We start from the raw sequence: 22,349 nt of genomic DNA on the forward strand, positions 1-22,349 counted from the left end.
CTTTTTTTTCTCTCCTCCAAAATCTTTAAATAAAATAATCATCATTATTTTAAATATAAATTATGTAATTTATTTTTGTATGTCTTTAAATCGAACCGCATGATTCTTCTTCCATCATGAGCGAGAAGGACGACCAAAATATCCTCCCAGCAACTAATAATATGAAATGATGCTTCAAAAATAATAATAAGTCCATTAGTGGAATCGGGCCGAACGAGGCCCAAAAACTATATTACTTGAACTCTATATCCATAGTTTCTCTTCTCCTAGTATTACTCCATAACGATATCCATTTCCATTCTCTACCACATCACACACCTCTCTCTCTCTCTCTCTCTCTCTCTCCCTCCGCCGCTCTGCCTTCTTTCTTTTCCTCCGCTTTTGCTGAAGAATGCAAACCCAAGCACGAACGCGAGCGGCTCTGAGATTCCAAGCCTTCCCCTCCTTCGCTAACCGGGCTCCCCTTCCCTTCGTAATCTCCTTTCCCCCTACCCGACGGCGCGTTCGAGTCCGATGTAGTGCCGCCTCCGAGGGTGGTTCCATCGGCGGGAATCCTCAGCAGCAGGTGCAGCAGAGGAAGGCGTACCCTTTCGATGCGATAGAGCCGCGATGGCAGCGCTACTGGGACGAGAACCGAACGTTTCGGACGCCTGATGAGGTTGACACTTCGAAGCCCAAATGCTACATCCTCGACATGTTCCCTTACCCTAGGTAACATCTCTTGTTCAGATAACCCGTTTGTTTTCTTGGATTAAAATATGATTTGAATGGGTTTCGTTAGCTCTTCATACGAGAGAGAGAGAGAGAGAGAGAGAGAGAGAGAGAATTATGGTTCTCGAAGAAACAGCAATGTTGTCTGCTCCAATTTGCCTGCTTATTCTTCTTCTAGGGACTTCGTTCGCTTCCTTTATGCCCACACAAATAGGATCTCCTTTCCAGACGTCCAATCCAGAAATTTTTCGTTAGCTCTTGATAGGGAAGGTTACAGATATGGTTTCTTGATAACCATTCTAGTTACTAGAATGAAAACTGAACCTGAGGTTTGAGCCTTGGTTGGTAGTGACACCATCAGCTTTACTGGGTTTGTCAATCTTTAGGCCAAACCACTCAAAAATATTAGGTATCAACTCTATTAGACAAGTTCATTATGGATATATTGGTACCAACTCTATTAGACAGGTGCATTATGGATATATCCATAATGACAGGTTCATTATGAATATATTGGTACCAACTCTATTAGAAATATGTGGAAGCAATGGACCAGAAACCCACCTATATATAGTGATTCTAGGTGTGAATTAGTGATGATACATCTGTGGGTATTTGGATGAAGTCATACAATTAGTTTATATAGACATTAAAGTGTAAATACTAGCCTAGCTTTTGACTCTTTAATGGCTGCCTGCCTTATGCAAAACTCCTGTCGTCTAATCCTTTTGCCATGTTTTCCTTAGATTTTCCATGTACAGTAGAATTTTTTGTTTGTACTTGTGAATTCATCTTTTATGATCTTTAAGGTGTTATCTGTGTAATTATCCATATATTTTTGTAGTGGAGCTGGATTACATGTTGGTCATCCCCTTGGATATACTGCCACCGACATACTTTCAAGATATAAACGAATGAAGGGCTTCAATGTTTTGCATCCAATGGGCTGGGATGCGTTCGGTCTTCCTGCTGAACAATATGCCATTGAGGTTTGTTTTCGTGCCATTATTCCATGAGAAAGTTTCTCTTGTATCTTACTCTTATTAGTCAATACTCTTTTGCACAGACTGGGACACATCCGAAGGTTACAACCAAACAAAATATTGAACGATTTCGGTCTCAGGTACCGATGCCACATTCATTTCTACTAGCAATTGAGTTGATTACTACAAAAGTGTGAATCTTCTTACATATGCACTTCTAGAGCAAACAAATTGACTTCCTTTTCTTTGCAAATACAAAGTCAAAGTAGGCAAGGTGGATGTTGTTCATCATTTTATCTTAGAATTCTTAATCGACCAGCTCTATGTCATCTGCCATAAGTCAAGAAACATAAATAGGCAACACAAAGTCTAATTGAGTGTAACTATCTTATTTAAGTGAATTTTGTAAAATCATGAAGTTTCTAATCTGCTCAATAATGGTTTTACACAATCTGTAAGAATTTTGTGGAAGGAAGATATGCCAAAATTGACCTTGGTATGCATATGCATTATTGACACAAGTCACACAACTCAGCAGGCATGTGCTATTACTTTTTGGTCACAACATTTGTCAACCCATGCTGATCAAATGGAAATTTTTGATCTCTTGCCTATGCTCTGCTCATCTTTCAGGGACATGCCTATCGCCTACAAAAAGTCACTTCATTAGTTCAAATACTACAGTGTCAAAACATACATCTCGTGCAAATTGTAGGTACTAGAATTGCTAACTCTTTTAGTTAATGAACTAAGAATAAGTGAAGACAAAATCAGAGGTTGTCTAACATGTCTATTTTCTAATTTGATTGACATTCTTGTTTGTCTTCACTCAAATGAATTGAACTCAAAGCTTCATTTTGTGACTCTTCAATGGCCTTGTAGATGTCTAGTTATGAATCTAGGTTTTCAAGTCTTATACTTATATGGAATGATTTTTTTTTGTTGCAATATTAGATTAATTGGAATATTGGATATTGCTAGTCTTCAAACAGTTTTGATTAATGCTGCAGTCTATAAGTTAAAGTATGGTGTAATTGCAGGCAAGAGCACTAATTCCCACTAATAAAAGAAAAATAGCATCACTTATGGTATACTATGCCACATAGCAGTTTATTTCCATGATCTTTATAAAACTGTCAATCTATCATTTCCATCTGATGATGACATGTGGTTATATTTTGTAAGTTTCCATTTGAGTAACTTACTGAGGAAATTTTGGATTTCAGATATTATCCAAAGAAAATTCCATTTGAAAGTGGTAAATACACTAACATGATATCTTTTGGTAATTTTTTGATGCACTAATTATATAATTAATGAGTGCGAGAAAAAAAAAATATGTAATGTACAGAGATAAAAATAATTAAAAAAATCGTAACATAAGTTTGACTACAAAGGAAATATAGATTGTTCATAAAAGAGTTAATTGTATTCTTTTCCACTTTTATGTACCCATTGGCACTTTCTTCAGCAGTTTTTGTATTCTTGGTTGGCAGCTGAAGTCATTAGGTTTTTCATATGATTGGGATCGTGAGTTCTCCACCACTGAACCTGAGTATTATAAATGGACGCAATGGATTTTTCTTCAGCTGTTCAAGAAAGGACTCGCATACCAGGTCTCGAACTTGTCTTAATTTTTCATATATAGGCTTTTGATTCTTGACTCATAGTTTGACCCTTAGGCATTGCGACCTTTCTTTATTGTCATATATTTTCCTACTTGTGTTAATTTTATGTTTCAGTTTCCTGTTAAATTGTAGAAAAATTAAGATAAGTTATCTTTAAATTCAGGCTGAAATACCTGTTAATTGGTGTCCTGCACTTGGCACTGTCTTGGCAAATGAAGAAGTGGTCAATGGTGTTAGTGAACGAGGGGGTCATCCTGTTGTAAGAAAGGTAGTAGTGAACTTTAAATTCTGTCCAAAGGAAGTTTTTGTCTGATATCTGTTCTTTTGAATCTGATCAGCCAATGCGACAATGGATTCTCAAGATAACTGCTTATGCTGATCGTCTTCTTGAAGATTTGGATGATCTTGATTGGCCTGAGAGCATCAAAGAAATGCAGAGAAATTGGATTGGCCGTTCAGAAGGTGCTGAACTAGAATTTGGTGTAGTTGATTCCCAGGGATATGAGCAAGGCCTAAAACTGTCTGTGTATACAACTAGACCAGACACTATATTTGGCGCAACGTATGAAAAGTTTTGATTTTCTGCTGTTTAGCTTAATGCCCAGTGACCCTTAATCTTATTTTATACCCCTGTCTTCTTTTTTTCTGTCTGCAGATTTATTGTTGTGGCACCTGAGCATTCATTGTTGTCATCATTAACAACTGAGGCCCAGCATGAGAAAGTAATTTTACTTGGTTATTTATTTTCTTTATTTGTCGTGAGTTCTAGGAGTTAAACAAGAAAATGTTACCAACAAATGCAGGTAGAGCACTACAGGGTGCTTGCTTCAAAAAAAAGTGATCTTGAGAGAACTGATCTTCAAAAGGCAAAGACAGGAGTTTTTAGTGGTTCATATGCTATGAATCCAGCTACTAGGGAAACCATTCCAATATGGATAGCAGACTATGTCTTAGGAAGGTTTATCTGGATTTAATTTTTGTATATTTCATACAGTTTCTGGTTAATCTTAAAATTTTTTATTTGACATAATCCTGTATGTTCTTTTCATGTTTGGACCAAATAATCATGGTTCCAACTTCCAAGTAATTCCTATATAAGAAAATCTTTGTGCTATGTAGGTGACAAAAAGTTACTAGTAGGTTTTTGATCTGGTGGAAGAAGGCGCTGCTAAAAGTTGACTAGTGAAATATAATAAAACATCACCTAGACATCATATGGTGCTGAAACTTATCTAAGTTGAAGAGGTGCTTTGGCCTAATATGGACTTTCAGATTTGTTAGGATTTTATAAATTAAAGCATGTAAAAAAGATGAGTTTGGTCAATGATTTTAGAATCTGAGATTGCCCTTTAGGGACTTGAATTCCATCATATTCAAGACATGGAAATAGTCTCTTTGCATACGAAGGAGACACTCCGCAAACCCAAATGAGCAGGAGCTTCATGCACTAGCTGATTGTCATTTTCTTTTTGCGTCATAATAGCTTCATTAAGCTTAAAATTCAATTGATACTTGGTTCCATTGACTTATAAAGTTGTGCCAATCTTTCACATATCTTATTTTAGACAAAACTAAAAGTTAATTTTCTGTTCAGCTTCTAACATAGTATCAAGATTTATTTTGTGTTCATCAATCTTTATCTCTAATATCCCATGTCTTGAAACTTCGAGCAGCTCATTTTATCAACTCAATCAAGACAAATCGCTAGAAACCATATAGTACACAGTGTTAATCTTGTTATTTGTTAGTCAGAATTTTGTTGCTCTGTCAATTAAAAGATCCATGAGAATTAAATCAAAACGACTAATTATCTGTTTTACTTCTCTGAATGAGGAAATAGGAAAAGGAGTTTTTGTTTTCTTACTTATTTTTTGGAAGGAAGTTGAACTATATCCACCTATCATGTTCATCAAGGATCGTTGCGTCATGGCACAATTATGTTTAACACCTTTTTGGTATGTTATGATTTTATGCCATATAGGTTAGTGTGCTTGTGCCAGTTGTCAAGGGACAAATCTGGGATAGATGCTGTGACACATGGCATCGTCTTTTTAGCATTACGTTTTAACCCATTGCCATGTGTTCATCAGTGCAACACTACTTGATTCTCGTATCTGTTTAAATTCTTATTTTTAATTTTTTCTGTTTAAGATTAAATGCTCTAGCAATCAAACACAGTTTTCTCTAGGCTTGTGAGAGTTCTACTGATATACGTTTGCATTTTGAAGTCACATTATTTTTGTTATTGATGAGTTATTAACATCATTGTTTGATGGTCATTATGATTATCAGTAACATTCCTTTTGTTGTTAATTAGTTATCAACATCATTGATTAATGGTCACTGTGACTATCGGTAACATTCCTTTTCCATTCTTAATATGCAGCTATGGTACTGGAGCAATCATGGCTGTGCCTGCACATGATTCTCGTGACTATGAGTTTGCCTTAAAATATGATATTCCAATAATGAGGGTTGTAAGTCGTACTGATAGAAGTGATGATGACAGTGAACCATATGTAGATGATGGTATCATGATCAACTCATCAAATTCGTTATCTGGTTTGAATATTAATGGCTTGTCATGCAAAGATGCTGCTTCAAAAGTAATAGATTGGCTTGAGAGTACTGGTCATGGAATAAAAAAGGTCTCCCTTTGCTCTGTTGGTACTTTGTCTTCAGTTTGGCAATGCCACTGTGTATTGTTTTGCCCTATCTTGGACTGAGCATGTTGCTTCATTAGGTCAACTACAAGCTGAGGGATTGGCTTTTTGCTAGGCAACGCTATTGGGGAGAACCTTTTCCTGTGGTTTATCTGGATGATAGCGGTGAAGTAGTTCCTTTACAGGAAAATGAGCTTCCGCTAGTACTTCCAGACTTGGATGACTTTAACCCTACTGGAACAGGGGAGCCTCCATTAGCAAAAGCAACATCATGGGTATGTTTAAACAATATAACAAACATAAGTATCCATCTGGATAAAATAGCAACTTGTTTTCTCATGTTTTCTTGGTTAATTTTGCCTTGTCCTTGTAGATAGATGTTAGTGGCTCTGATCTTTTGATTAGTCTGCAAAGTCTATTTTAATCATGGATTTGTGTATAGATTTGTTGATATGAACCTGTATGTATTGCTTCAGTGAAACATCAAAATGTAGACTGCTTTTCATTTTGTTATACTTATTAGCTATTGATCTTTCATGTTCTATGGTTAGGCTAGATATGCCCTTTTCTCCATCATTTAATCTCGACTATAAAGATCATCATATGCCTAGTATTGAGTTTCAATGCTTTCTTTTTTTATCAAGCCAACTTATATCTTCAAAAATTGCAGCTCCTGCTTTTCTATCATGCAGTGTAACATTTCTTTTGCAAAAATTGCTTCTCAACCAAATTGCTCAACTGTCCCTTGATATACTAGCATTTAATTGAATAAAATACGGCACAAATGGAACTTAGCTAAAAATCAGAGTTATTGTATCATAATTCCCTATATTTTGGTTGTGTTATTATTTGGTTTTGTCTGGGATGGGTTGGTACAGTGATATTGTCCACTGCAAATGACACTATACTAACTGAAAATCTCAGTCCGTTACCTCATTGTGGTTGTTTGATTAGATATTGCTTCTAATCATATAACAAATCTTGTTTGAATATAGGTTAAGACAGTGGATCCTGTATCTGGAAGACATGCAAGACGAGAAACAAATACAATGCCGCAATGGGCTGGTTCCTGCTGGTAATAGACTCATTGCAGCATTTATAATATGTTTTGTATGTACTTTCTTTTTCTTTTTAGAGTACATAAATCTGGTGTAGCATGTGCCAACCTGTGCTTCTTGTAGGTATATAAATTATTAAATGCATTGGCATTGGGTCAGATTAGGGTTATCCATTTTTTATGTGACCCTAATATGGTGTAATTGGCCCTATTGAAACTTGAATTCATAGGGGGAGAGAGAGAACTTGAAAGACAGGCTTGATGCCGAGAAGATGAAGTTGCCATTGGTTTAGTCAGCTTTACAGGTGTAGATTAGAGACTTGACGCCGAGAAGATTATGTTAGGATCGAGAGCACTAAGAGGGGGGGGGTGAATTAGTGCAGCGGAAATCTTTCAGCGATTAAAAACGAAAGCTGCGTTCGTTTGATAAAAACTATTTTGATGCAAAAGCCGATTCTAAGAATACTTATGATTAAGTGCAGTTTATGTCTAAACACAGTTTGCGTCTAAGAGCAGTTTACGCAGTTTGCATCTAAATGCAGATTGCGTCTAAGCGCAGTTTGCGTCTAAGCGCAGTTTGCGTCTAAGATCAGATTGCATCTAAGCGCAGTGCAGTTTGCGTCTAAACGCAGTTTTACGTCTAAGCGCAGTGCAGTTTGCGTCTAAACGCAGTTTTACGTCTAAACACAGTTTTACGTCTAAACGTAGTTTGCGTCTAAATGCAGTTTTACGTCTAAACGTAGTTTTACGTCTAAATGCAGTTTACGTCTAAACGCAGTTTTACGTCTAAACGTAGTTTTACGTTTAAAAGTAGTTTACGTCTAAAACACAGTTTTAAAGGGATCTGAACTTAGAAACTTCATTCGTAAAAGCGCAGAAGACAGTTTTGCAGAATCAAAACGTAAACGTAAACTGTAATGTATGAAAACATCGATTTACGTCTGAATGCAGATTCGGAAAGATCAGCACTTAGAAACTTGTTCGTAAAGGCGCAGAGAGCAGTAGCTATGTAGGAGGTTTGCAGTAATGATAAAGTGCTCAAGATAAACGCAAACCAGAGATTTAGAGTGGTTCGGTCAGTCTTGACCTACTCCACTTTTGGCTTCCTCCACCGATGAGGTCACCGACGTCAACTAGAAGCCTTCCTTCAATAGGCGAAGGCCAACTACCCTCTTACAGATTCACTCATTTTGACGGGCTTAGGAGACAACCCTTACAGAAGTTTTCACTCCTCTCTTTACAACTCAAACTTGAAGAATAGAAAGAGGAGAACTAGCAGTTTTGAGCTCTAAGAAACACAGAAAGATAGCAAGATTTCGAGTGTGTTCTATGCTTTTAGTGCTGAATGGGTGGGGTATTTATAGGCCCCAACCCAGTTCAAATTTGGAGCTCAAAACGGTCAAATCCCGGAATTCCGGGATCAGGCGGTTGCACCTCCTGACTGGAGAGGTTGCACCGCCTGGCAGAGCTCGAAGACTGAGCCTCTGGGCGGTGCCACCTCTGTCAGGGGCGGTTGCACCTCTCTGCCAGAGCTCGAAGACTGAGCTCAGGCGGTGCCACCTCTCTGTCAGGGAGGTTGCACCGCCCAGTCTTGCTCGAAGACTGAGCTCAGGCGGTGCCACCTCCTGCCTGGGGCGGTTGCACCGCCCAGCTTCGCTGGGAGATCCTCTCCTGGGCGGTGCCACCTCCAACCCTGGCGGTGCCACCTCTTTCACTATTTCAGCTCACTTGGTTTGGCTTCAAACTTGGTCCAAACCAGTCCGAACTTGGGCCTAATTGACCCCTACTTGGGTTATAGGATTAACACCTAATCCTAACCCTAATTAACGTGCTAACTATGATTTTAAAGACATTTTCTAAGCTATTACAAAGTCCACAAGTCAAGACTTCTTCTGGCGAGCTTTCGGCAAACTTCCGGCGGTCTTCCGATGAACTCTCGGAAACCATTCTGCGGACTCCCGGCAAGCTCCTAGACTTCACGATTTGATCTTAGCGAGTTCCAACGAGCTTCTTCGGCAAGCTCCGATCTTTCTCGGCGAGCTCCGCGAACTTCCAACGAACCTTCCGGCGAGCTTTCGAAAATCCTTCGGCAAGCTCCCAACTCATTCTCGGCTAGTTCCGGTAGCATTCCCGATGAACCTTCGGACTTTCGTCGAACTCTCGAACTTGCAACAAATCCTTCGCGCTTGACTCCGACACTTTATTTCGCTTTATGTCTTCATCGTTATCATAGTTAATCCTGCACAATTAAAGCAAAACTTCGATCGAGACAATTAATCCTAAGCAATTAACCAAGTTGTCCGGCATGTCATTGGTCCCTTGACGCTTCGTCCGATTCTTCGGCGCATCGTCCTTTCCTGCAGCCTATTGCCCAATCGGCCTGTTGACTCCGCAACTCCGATATCCTTGGCACAATACCCGCTCTTCTTGGCCCGATGCCCGAGTCCACGGCCCGAAGCCTTCTGTCGATACGTCGACCGATCCACCGGCCCGACGTCCAATCTTCTTACATGTTCCTCCGGCACAACATGATTTTCCTGCTTTAATTGTCTCATCCTGATCGAGGCATCCTGCGTCACTCAAAACGCAGATTAAATCATAAACATATATCAAGTAGTTTCATCATCAAAATACGAGATTCAACAGATTAGAGACTGAAGCAAGCTGTGGAATAAAGTGCATGGATTCAGAGGTGTTGGCTTCAACAAGGAGAGTGGTGGCTGCAGATCTGAGATGCCTTAGAGTTGGAGATGGATCAGAATATGGAAATTGGGAATTCACTAGGGTTTTGTTTATCCCTTCGACTATTTAGTGTAAATATATACAATATCAATCTATAACATAATATGTTATATCTCATGCAGGAACAAGCAGCATGGTACATGAGGCCCTGGCCCTATATTCAGTCTTACAATTAGAGATGATGTTTCCATTATATCCTTGTCGCTCAAGTCACAAAGAAGCAATCTTATTGTGATGTGTGGTGCCATAGATCACTTTCTATGTAATATATCATACAATCTCTGTTGTAAAATTTTATATCTGATATCAAAACAATATATGTACAGTATATTATGTAATGCTATATATGTTAAAAATCTGGATTAGATCATAAATTGATCTGAGCAACACAGATCCATATCTTAACCAATTGTGAACTGGATCAGATTGCGCCATTATTATCCGAGTCATTAGGTCAATCCATTATTAATTTAATTAGGTATTGAATTGGATTGTGTTGGATATGACTTCAACCTTAGTTGGTCATGCCAACACATAGCAAAGCTAATTTTGGCATATGTTGGGTAGCACAATGGGCAAAGCAAACTATGCCACACAGGTTGGTCTTAAGAGTTTAAATTACAGAAAAATATTGCTTTTCCTATCAAGAGTATTGCAATACAGAAAAGTTCCAGTGTAACATCGCTCAATTTTTAGTAGTGTCCTTCGGTTTGTCCACACACGTAAATTGGGTTGGTATTTGATTTCAACTAAATTAGCCTACTTTTTTTCTTTTCAAGATATCATTCTTTAGAATTGAGTGTGCAATGACAATCTAGGTTTAGTACCAGATGCTATCTCAATGGTAATTTGAGCAACTCAAGGATCACATAGCTTTTTTGATCTATGTATTGTTTGAGCCAGTGCTATGGAGCAATAGCACTGGCTCCTTATCCTCTCTAATCGAGTACAAGTTCTAAGATATAATGTACTTCTATTCTTCTACCAAAATATTTTGGTTAGGTTTTGGTCTTTGCTTTAGTTTTGCATTATTTAGCATCCTCACATCTCTTCCAAAAGTCATTCTTTTGATAACAGGGAAAACTTTTGATAATGAAGTTTAAAGCCTTCAAGTAGGGGAAATCTTTTGGTACATGTTATCTACAAGGATGGCTTTCTTCTTGTGACATCAATTTGAAATAAATTTAAAATCAAGATCATCTTTTTTCTACACTATTTTGTAACTATTACCCTATGTTATGTCATTGCAGCATTAATGTTTCTGAAACCCTGAGAATTGTCCAATATAGTGTCATATGGAATATTATTTGAACACTTTGCAGGTATTATTTGAGATTTATGGACCCAAAAAATCCAACTGCATTGGTTGGCAAAGACAAAGAAAGGTTCACATGCTGTTCCTTCTGCCACACTTCATGAACTCAGTTTTAAGCTTGACATGGCTAACAAAATCCTGTATGGCTTTCATCTTAGGTACTGGAGCCCTGTTGACATATATGTTGGTGGTGCTGAGCATTCTGTCCTACACTTGCTTTATGCTAGGTTTTGGCACAAGGTTTGTTTCATAATATATTTGATTAAAATCCCATTTTGTGGTGGTTTAGGAAGTGACTTGAGACATTTGTGTTGGTCCCATGAAAGGATGTTAAACTTTTAAACATGGTAAAAATGGTATATATTATGCTAGTAAAGTACAGCTATAATAGAAGTGTGTCTGTTATGCCAACTGTATGATCTAGTTCACTTTCTGCACCAACAAGCAATCTTAGACTGTGAATTATGGCTTGCATTAGCATGACAACAGCACAAGCACAGGCATATGGACAATATGCAGTACTAAAATCTTTGGTTTCCTTAAACTTTTTTGAAACTTTTAATTCTTTTCATTTGAGTTTTTTGAAATTCTTGGTTTACCAAAATCCTTGGTCTTATTTCCTTGGAGGTATTTAATACTTTTAACATTGTTTTAAACTAAGAAACTATGTTCTGCCTTACAGGGAAAAAATGAAGCTTTCCCACCGGAATTCTAGCAGTGATTTGATCATGTCCAATCCTGATTGAGAAAGATATAGTAATTAGACATAGACACAGAAATACTTAAACCTTAATCTGTTACTGACTCAATCTATTTCCAACTTGACATTTGCTTCATTGTCGTACCTAAAATTGATGCTACCTAGTTGTTGAAACCTGTTCTTTTGTTGTACTTTCCATTCTTCTCTTTCCTTTGCACATTGTAGGTCTGTTTATGACTATGTTTGCATTTATGTCCAAGTGTGTTCTGTATTGTGTAACTTGCTATTTCTTAATTTTTCAATCTTGCTAAACGCTGTTTGCTAACAGTCTTAAGAGTTCCTCATATGTAGGTCCTGTATGATATAGGTGTGGTTTCAACCAAGGAACCTTTTCAGTGCCTTATAAATCAAGGGCTAATACTTGGTGAAGTAAGTAAACTCATTCATGGATGTAAACAAACTAAAGTAGCGATTAATAATATCTAACGGTCTTGTTACAGATAGAGTATACAGCATTCAGAGACCAAGAGGGGAGATTAGTTTCTGCTGATTCTGTTGGCGTCACCGATAACCATTTTCAAGAGAGAATACCTGCAGAGAAGGTATCTTGCAAAAGTGCCTAATTTAAATCCAAATATTGGAGCCTTAATTTACAATTTTTCTTCTATGTTCTTCCAAGTCTAACAAATATGTCTATCTTGCAGGTGATGAAGGTTGGTGACTTTTATGTTATAAAAGATAATCCCAGTATTCGATTAGTTGCTCGAGCCTACAAAATGAGTAAAAGCAGAGGAAATGTTATCAATCCAGATGATGTTGTTTCTGAGTATGGTGCAGATTCTCTCAGGTTGTATGAAATGTTCATGGGACCATTAAGGTAACTTTTTCTGTTACATTAAGTGAAATAAGCTATTGATATTCATGCTGACATTTGACTTTTATAGGGATTCAAAGACATGGAGTACTGGTGGAATTGAAGGAGTACATAGGTTTCTAGCTAGGACTTGGAGATTGATTGTAGGACCCCCTTTACCTGATGGATCATACAACTGCGGAACAATTGCCACTGATGATGAACCTACCTTGGATCAGTTGCGGAGTCTTCACAGATGTATTGCAAAAGTCAGGTTCTTTCTGCAGTTTCAGGGTCACGCAATTAAGAAACAATTTATTCTGATAAAATTTTCCCTTTTGATGGGTCAACCTTGGTTTCATATTTACATTTTGCAAATAGCTTGGTTAGAATTATTAACTTTTGCTTATCCAAGGGTTTTGTTTTCTGTTGTCCACACAAAAAAAGAAAGAAAAAACATATTTTTCTTAATTGTGTATCATCTTATTCTCCTTTTTGCAGGTATCAGAAGAAATTCAAGAAACAAGATTCAACACAGGAATTTCTGCAATGATGGAGTTCGTAAATGCTGCTTATAAGGTTTCTGAAAGCATTTGATTCCTTAGCTGTAGTATCATAACTGCTTTTGCAAGTTCATTAATTCATAGTTTTGTCAGCTTCAGTGAAAACTTACAAATGAGATACAACTCAGAATTATTACTACTAGACATTATAACTTGAACAGATTTTTCTTTCCTGTTTACTTCTGTCCAACGAATGCAATTTACGCCAGTTCAGTATGGTATGGCCAGTATTTGCAGGTCCGACGGCCGACTAGCATCCGACCAGCCCAAATTTTGGGTGTTTCATGTGCAATACAGGGCTTACCAAGCAATAAGCTCAGTAAATCAGACAGTAAGGGCTGTGAACCAGGCTTACTGCCTGGTTCAGGTTGGGTAATGGACCTGGACTGAGCGGTAAGCCCAGCCGTTTTTTAGTTTTAAAAATAGAACCTTAATTTATCTTCTGAGTTCTCCTGCGCTGTCTCCGTGTTCATTGTCACCCGCATCCTCATCCACTGCGCCTCCATCCGTCACCACTTGCCTGCTGCTCGCTGCCTCTGCCACCTTCAATGCATATTGAAACCCAGTTTGATTTTTTTGTATGCTTTTATGACCTGAATTAATCATATCATGAGAAAATAGAAACAAAACTTCTAAAAATCTTAGATTAGCGTAATCAAGGCATACATCAGAATATTATACATTCCAGTGCAATAATACATACATGAGAACAAGATTTTTAACATTGATGATCACAAGTTACTGACATACATGCACGACATATGGCTTATTTCCTACTAATACAAAATGGATATCGTGCTATTTCAGGAACTGTTATTGGCTGAAGGTCAATATTTGTTCAAAACCTACAGATAATATTGCTTCTACATCATGTGATGTTTGTAGACACTAGGCTACTTGTTGATTAGGTGAGTATATAACCACACAGTTGGATCACTGATTGAGAAACTTTATATGGTACGTTGGTGGTGGTATATATAAAAAAACATATTTGTTGTTGAGTGCTTGCACTGTTATACTTTGCTGCTCTTATGAGTAATAGCAAGACTCGTCATGCCATGGCATACCGCTCAATATGGATGGTATGCACCGATCTAAGAGGGGATCGATATGGGCAGTATATATCAGTCTGTCGGTGCACCCCCACCGTACCATATGTCGGTATGTCGGTACATAACGTATTGATGATCAGTCGGTACACTGGTACGGACCGGTAAGGCGAACCATAAGTAATAGGATTCACTAATTTAGCAAATTGAGACTGGGTATTATTGTTATTCCAAGACCCATGGGTATTATATTGATTGGAAGGTAATTGCATGGATCCAACGTAGGTCCACATAGTTTTTGACTAGTTCTGGGTGGATTTGACTCATATTGGTTGGAAGGCAGTTGCATGGATCCTAGCTAGATCTGCATAGTTTGTGACTAGATCTCGGTGGATCTGACTTGAATCTGTGTAGTTTAGGTTTAGGTATGGATTGGTGCTACCTTAATTAACTCCAATACTGAGTTGCTGATCAGTAAATTGATGCAAAAGCAGCATGAAGCAAGAGAGATACTGCATGCAAATGAAGATTAACAATGAAATTCAGAAACTAACTTCAGACTTACAGTAATTTGGAAAGGAATTCTTCCTTGCTTGAAATTTGATGCTTGATCTAAGAGGAGTGGAGAGGGGGGTGATAAAAGGCAAGCAATAGTTTGAAATGGATCTTTCGATAAATTTCAGCCGTAGACCCTCTGGGCGCGTGAGACATTAAATGAACTGGGTTAGCTGGTCCACATACCAGTAACTGTCAGACCGATAGTATCTAGCCATACATACTAGTTGTACTGGTTTTAAATCATTGGTTCCTTCCGATTAAAATTTTAGGTTTTGGTGCAGTTAAAATGCTCTTGCACTTCTTGGCTGTTTAGTTGCTTTATAGTGCTTCTCAATCATTCTTGTAGTGCAACCCAAGTATTGCCTGCTTTAGTGGCTAGCCAGTGTTTGCTATTGAGTTTAATAACCTTGATGTCTTAACATTGTGCAGTACACAAACATCTCAGAGAAATCTTAAATTAAGGTTCACTGAGGTATTTCTTTTTTTGATAGATGACATTGAGCTATTAGGAAGTTATTCTCTTTTTGGTTGAAAGGTAGATATAACCAGATGGACTTGACTAGGATGTGTTAATTTACCTACCAAGATACTGCTGCATATGGATGCAAGTATATGCAAATCATGTATGTCATCTAGGATCATGCTATTCTACTTTGTAAAAGCAAGATCTACTGTTTCCTAAATACTTGATTACTTTGAATATTTCTACGATATCTTTGTTTGACACTTACAATATATGCATGTGCTACTTGTTTGAATGAATCGCTTTAATCTACATATTCTTAACTATGGTCGGGATGACTGAAGCATACTTGTTATTCATTACTATTTCTTCAGTTCTTCAATCTATATATAGTCATATTATGATTTCATTCAATAGAATGTGTCTAATTTGGCTACTTTTTTGTATGTTTTTTTAGTGGGATAAACACCCGAAATCAATTTTGGAGCCGTTTGTTCTCTTGCTTTCACCTTTTGCACCTCACATGGCAGAGGAACTCTGGTCTCGAATGGGACACCAAGAATCACTTGCATATGAACAATTTCCAGAGGTACCAATTAGCATTCTTTGATGCTATGTACTCACTAATTTAGCACATTTGTGGTCAACTGGATGCTATGTGTAAAAGTTCATGAATAATGCAAACCAACGTTTATCTTTGTTTTAATGATGAACTTGGCATTTGTCATTGGCATTTTGTATGGAGACCCCTCTGCAAAAGAATGAACTTAGGAAGTGAAATGAACGAAAGTAATGTATCTTTGAAATGCAACACTGAGAAGTCATGTGCCAAGTATGTTGCATATATATTTGACAAGCAAAAAATTGATGCTTCATGTGCTTGCAAATTTCTGCTCACCTTCCAAAGTATAAAAGGAAATATATCATTAGTAAAAGTTGTCTGGTTTCTTCCTAGCTTGGCTCAACTACTGTAACCGATGTCTATACCTTAGAATTGATAATTCCTGTACATAACTATTGCCAAGTGCTTTTGTGTGAAATACAGGTAAAATTTATCTGGTTTGCTCTTAGCTTGTCTCAACTATTATTACCAAAATCTATACCTTATATTTGATAATTCTGCACATAACTATTGCTTGGTGCTAAATGAAGCCCCAGTTAAAATTAGCATCTTGAATGGAGAAAAATTATGACAACCAAATTACTATAATACGCCTGAAAATAATTTATATTTAAGTTTATCTCTCACAGAAATACCTTTCTTATTTGCTAACATTACATTAAATTCAAAGATGTGTATTTAATTTGTATTATGTTCTTGTTCATCCTCTTTGTATCTCATGTTTTCCACAATTTGGTCCAGGCTGAAAGTGAGTTTTTGAAAGATTCAAGCATTGTGCTGCCAGTTCAAATCAATGGGAAGACCAGGGGCACCATCCTGGTCGATGAAGCATGCTCTGAGGATGATGCATTCAGATTAGCATCAGAAGATGAAAAACTTTCCAAGTATATTTCGGTAAGGATGATAAAAAAGAGAATCTATGTTCCTGGAAGAATCTTAAATGTGATACTAGATCATCATAAGGTCAGTTCATGATCATTTCCACAGATACATATATTGGGCTATGTAATACTCCTTGTCATGGTTTTCAGCACAATGATTATTCTTTAGATAGGTTTGTCAGATGTTGTATGTGGTATTCATTGTGCTGCATAGCATGTACAATAAATTTATTCTTCCAACTAATTTGGTAAAACATATTTCATTATATGTTTCATGATGATTCTGTACATCGCATTTTTCTAATGGAATTAGTAAAAGATTGTTAGGAAGAGATAACCTCAAATGAAATATTAAGTACAGAAAATGATTAAACAATATCCTTATTTCTATTGTTTTGTACATTTTAAGTCTCGTAACAGGACATGACTAAATCCTGAACATCATCCTTGGTTTTTGTTTGTTCAAAAAATAGACCAGCCTCCAAAGAGCATTTGGTTTTTGTTTAATGGTTAAGAATTCTTCCATGAGAGAGCTCTGTAATTTTCATACCTTATGTTCCTGGCACCTAATTTCTATTTCTGTGGAAGGCCTGCATAGTCATAACTGCATGCAAAAGGAATTAAAACCCCCCTACTCTTACATCATAGGAATTTACAATTCATGCAAAGAAAGAAAAGTTATTTGTTTCCTCTGATCAGCAATCATGTTGCATTGTCCTCTTTGAGCTATTCTGATTAGGTAGAATTTTACTAATTGGTTGAGGTTCAATGCTTCAATTTGTATGAAGTTTTTGTCTGTAATTTCAGTATTTTCCCTAATTTTACATTCGCCAAGGCCCAAACCTATACTGGCAGGAGTTTTGTGCATTGGTCAGTCTTGCAAAATCTGTTACGTAGAGTACCCATCCTTAAGTTCATGAAACAAATTCATTTGTGTGGTTGCTATTATTTAAATGCTAATTACATCTTTAGCAAATTATTCGGCCTTAAAAAGCTGCAAGAATCGTCTGTGTTGTGAGGGTTGTCATAAGAACCTCTCCTTTTTTGCAACAACCCAAAACAAATCCAGATATTGGTGCTCAGGAGTTCCTTCTCTAGAAATATATTTGCAGTAACTATTCATGCTACTCTATAGCATATAAGATTGTTCTGTTGCTGACCTCTCTGCAAGCACATTGTGTTAAAATCTACGGAAGTCTTTCGTGGAATGAGCATCTGGAATTCAATGGGTGCTTAGACCTTATAAATGTTGCATGAACGTGGGGAAGTCATGCCCCCTGTTCCTCATCTTTTATGTTGAAGACTTGGTACCTCCCAACTGATGCTCTATACTGGTTGGCACTTCAATTTTGTATAAGCCGTGAGGACCTGAAGCTCTCTGTTAAATATACAAGATGTAACAAAGTGATGGGCAAGCGCATCAGTGGCATGTCAGGACGAAGGATATTTTTGAGAAATTCTCTTGTTGAGAAAATGTAGCATGGGCATTGTGGTTTCGTGGTGCAATGATGTCGGGATCCGGTGATGATGTCAGGTTCAGTCCCCTGATAAATATTTTACAATCCAGTGAGCATATGTTCCATTTTGCATGTTATGTTTTATGATAGATTGAGGTTCGAATGGGGAAGCTAACGCGAGGAGTGATGAAATGACACGACGGCCCAGCTATCTGGATTTTCTCCTGTGAGACAAGTAAATTACTTTCATTCCCTGATTTTATTAGTGAATGACATAAATGTTTTATTTTCTGGCCTGTTTTATTAGATCATCAACTTTCTGTTGTTGGCAAGGTTCATGTTTGGTCTTACAATTGTCTGTTGACAGAATATTTGTATGTGATAAATTTATGTCTATATTTTATAGTTGGTGTCATTACAATAAATCTTAATAGTCCCTCTGTATGCAGGGATAAGACTGCTCCTGCAAGAGCCTTGTGCTTGTTGTGTTTGATCAGTATAGTTCTGTTATTTATGTCTCTGAGGAATCTTTGAGAAGACATAGTTGGAGGACATTATTTAGATAAATTCGACCAAGCACCAAGGTAATTTTGAGAATAATACAGAAATCACCAGCAACAGAGGGAAATGCTCCTTCTAGAGGACAAGTTTAAGATAGAAGTATTCAACAGTTAGGCCAGTCTTCAATTAAACTAGTCTTGAAAAAGCACAAAGAAACATGGTCCGGGTTTCAGTCAGCCCTCGGCTCGGAACTGTACCTACTGCCTGTTTCATATGGTTTTAGGTGGTACACCAGTCTTTGAAAGGAATGCTTAGTTGAGACATCTCTTTTTCCACGAAATGCCATGTTCAACCTTTTGATGTGATAGGAAAATAACTGTTTTGAGTATAACATAGTTCGTGATGAGGTATATCCATGATGATGTTTTGGATTATGTGAGTTCTCTTCATTTGTGTACATGGTTCAAGCAGAGATTTTTTTCTACTCTGCAGCAAGCGAAAAGAGAGCGAGTGAATATGGGAACGATCAGATGAGAGAGGTTAGAACTTAGAAGGAAGAAGTAATCAAATCTAGGCGACCGGCTATACATGATTGTTTATATGAATTTGATTTGAAACTTGTCTATTTCATCAGTAAAATAATTCTGCAATTAAAGCTGTTCTAACTCTGCTAGCTTCTCGTAGATCCACAGAGTTTACCATCTAATTTTTTTTGGATAAAGTATGAGTTTAGTCCTGTATGTTTTTATTTGAAGCATCTTCATCTTATTAGGCCTTAAATGTTGTGCTCAAGTTGGAACAATGGAAGCTATGGAAACCCCAAGGGAAACCAGTCTCATATAGTCTTCCTCTGTAGTCGTCACCGAGCACCAATCTCACAATTCAGCAAAGAGACAATGATGGTCGATCAAGCCTTGTGCTTGCGAGTTTGGCAAGGCAGCAATGGCGCACATCAAGAAAGTTCCAGTAAGATTCTCAAATGGCTTCCATCACCACGAGGCCATTGATGGGTTTCAACAAGAGGAGCTTGTGCAGATGGTTGAGAAGCTCAACCGAGAGAAGGTGGTTGCAGAAGCAGGAACAAGGACTAATTACGCCATCTGATGAAGGGGGGTGTACGTGGCTTCAGCCTCATCAGCTTTCTATTCCTGCAGATCTATGCTGCTATACTTCAGATATTCTCCCATACAGCAATCTGGAGGACATCTTCACATCTTGCTGCAAGTATGGCTCATAGGATACCAAGTTGCAGTAAGTGGGAAGTATAATGGGAAGCAGTCTGATAGATCTCTATCCGAGAGACTGCCCTGCGTTCGAGGATGTGAAACTCCATTTACAGGCGCAGGTGAAACGAAAAAAATGGAGGCCTCCTTGGATAAAACACCTTTCTTGCTGAAAGCCTGGGATCTTCTCCATCAATATCATGGCATACATCGACTCATGTAAAGCTTAGAATTTGTACCGAGTTGATTGAAAGTTGCTTCGCATCAAATCATTAGGTGCGATGGCATGACATACATGACTTGTGTAAAGCTTAGATTTTGGACTACGTAGGGTTGATTGAAAGTTACTTCATATTACATCGTCACAGAGGAAATAAACTATCGAAGTGCATTCAAGTGTAAACCTCCAATGGTCCGAAAATAACTCAGTTATGGTGGATGTGAAGATTGTAATTTTTGTTTTCCAGCTCTGTTGACAAGTGAGCCCATTTCGATTTAGCACTCGGATGTTATTGATTGCACTGTTTCTTCCTGGCAGGAGTAGTAGTAGTAGTAATAGTTTCGCCTGGTTTAAGAACAGACAACGATGAGCCCATGATTGTTAAATGTGAAATAATACAATAAATTGTGGTAATTACTTGGTCATTAGCTAACTTTTTGGTGCTCCAGTTAGTTGCACAAAAAAAAAAAAATGAATTGCCTAAACAAAAGGAAAATTGATGAAAGGGTATATGACCTTGTAGGTTGATTAAGGACTCGGAAATATATATATTTCACTATCTTAAATTATTCCAAGAGGCACTCTACACTTGAAAGGCTTGCGGTATGCTCACCCTAAATTGGGTAACCTCCGCAGGGGATTCCAAGGTACAGCCCGTGAAGGAGTGGGTTGTCGTCACCATAGGTGAGAATAAAATTTGCGAATTCGAAGCATTTGAGCCCAAAAAAAAAAAATTTCGGGTCTCTTTGCCATCCAAGTGGGATACAGTGATCTCACCTGCCGGTCATTGGACTTTCATTTCCCCAAGTGCAGCTTCTTTACGGCGGCCCCCACTTTCTTCGCCGCGTATCAGATGGCAGGAAGCATAGCTTCTCCAATAGCGCGTAAAAAGATGGGCTGTGGTCACCTCCCGTGAGGATAATACGGCGGAACTGGAAGAAACTGAGGCCCAAAAATTTCTTTTGGGGGGATTTTTTTGCATCTAATCGGCGTTGGGTAAACGCACCTGCGAGTCACTGGACTTGCCCTTTTTCCCATTACCTGGATTCATTCATGTATGGGCGAAATAAACTCTATAAAATTGTAATTACAATTACTCGATGGAAACATACTTTTCTAAGGGTACAGCTGTGTGAATCAATCATCCTAAACACACTATTTTTGGTGTAACAAATATTTATTTACGAAACACATAATTATACTTGCTATGTCATCATTTATAAACGCGAAAATCATAATTTTATTCGATGAAAAATTACGATAAATATGTTATACATTATATTGAAGACACGTCACGTATACCACGTGATACCTAATGAATATTACAAATATTATTCCCATGTTACTTCACATTTCCAGCTTCGATGGACTACTTGGGCCGAGCCCTCTCGAAGCCCAGCCCATTCCTACCATGGTTCTGCTCACCGCAGTAAGAGTAAGAACACAGAACGACGGCGGCTTTTACACGAATTTAGTTTTCTCCCAAGGCACTCTACGCTCGAAAGGCTGGTGGTAAGCTCACCGAGAACGAAACAACAAGACACTTAATAAGGCTCATCTGGAAACTCCCAGAGAAATCGTTTGGGAGAAAAAAAAATGGTAAATAGATTAGTTGATACAAAAATAATAATAATAATAATTGTACGTGTAATAATGGCGTTAGATTAGTTAAATTTTTCACACAGATTTATTTATTATTATTTCGAAGGCACTTAAATCTCTTTATAGATTGATGGATGGATGGATAGATAGATACAAGGCTAGGATCCGGTCACCGCAGTGAGGCTAAGAAATCTGACATCGAGGGGTTTGAGGCCCAAAAGAATTTTTTTTAGGCCTCTTTGGCATCGCACTGACGTGCGGTACGTAGACCAGGAGGAATATGATGGCGTTGCGGATTCAGTCCGCAGCCGATGATCCGGGCACCGCCGTGAGACTGACCCGATAGGAATTTGATGCCAAAAAATTTTTTGTTCGGACTCCTTGACATCGCACTGACGTGCGGTAAGTTCACCTAAACTTATCGATGATATAGCGGAGTCAGCCCGCAGCCGATTGATCCGGTCACCGCCATCAGACTTGGAAATCTGACCTCCCTCCAGGGATTGGACGCCACAGACGTGCGGTAAGTTCACTCGGTGTCGTCACTGAAACTGGTTG

At 38.0% G+C, this 22,349-nt stretch overlaps 1 protein-coding gene across 7 annotated transcripts; it reads left to right on the forward strand.

The window, feature by feature from the left end:
* The first annotated feature begins 283 nt into the window (after positions 1–283).
* On the forward strand, positions 284–20,408 carry LOC103976652 (leucine--tRNA ligase, chloroplastic/mitochondrial). 7 transcript variants are annotated; one of them, XR_010484759.1, is made up of 22 exons: positions 284–711; positions 1,556–1,700; positions 1,778–1,834; positions 3,191–3,310; positions 3,486–3,590; positions 3,661–3,884; positions 3,978–4,044; positions 4,126–4,280; positions 5,709–5,970; positions 6,066–6,260; positions 6,981–7,060; positions 11,107–11,169; positions 11,258–11,339; positions 12,151–12,228; positions 12,300–12,401; positions 12,504–12,676; positions 12,744–12,921; positions 13,154–13,231; positions 15,743–15,874; positions 16,649–16,801; positions 18,147–18,480; positions 19,519–20,408. XR_010484759.1 is itself a non-coding variant. In XM_065097340.1 (20 exons), exons 1-20 carry the CDS (start codon positions 392–394, stop codon positions 16,880–16,882), a joined length of 2,850 nt encoding a protein of 949 aa, XP_064953412.1. In that variant the 5' UTR covers positions 284–391; the 3' UTR covers positions 16,883–17,056. The 7 variants fall into 7 exon arrangements, 6 of the variants coding, with proteins under 6 accessions (XP_064953412.1, XP_064953414.1, XP_064953413.1 ...); XM_065097340.1 differs by lacking the exons at positions 18,147–18,480; positions 19,519–20,408 and having other exon boundaries at positions 16,649–17,056; XM_065097342.1 differs by lacking the exons at positions 16,649–16,801; positions 18,147–18,480; positions 19,519–20,408 and adding an exon at positions 13,430–13,608 and having other exon boundaries at positions 15,743–15,802.
* Positions 20,409–22,349: the final 1,941 nt, after the last annotated feature.

Source organism: Musa acuminata, chromosome BXJ2-2 (genome assembly GCF_036884655.1).
Source record: "Musa acuminata AAA Group cultivar baxijiao chromosome BXJ2-2, Cavendish_Baxijiao_AAA, whole genome shotgun sequence".
NCBI classification, from domain to species: Eukaryota; Viridiplantae; Streptophyta; class Magnoliopsida; order Zingiberales; family Musaceae; genus Musa; species Musa acuminata.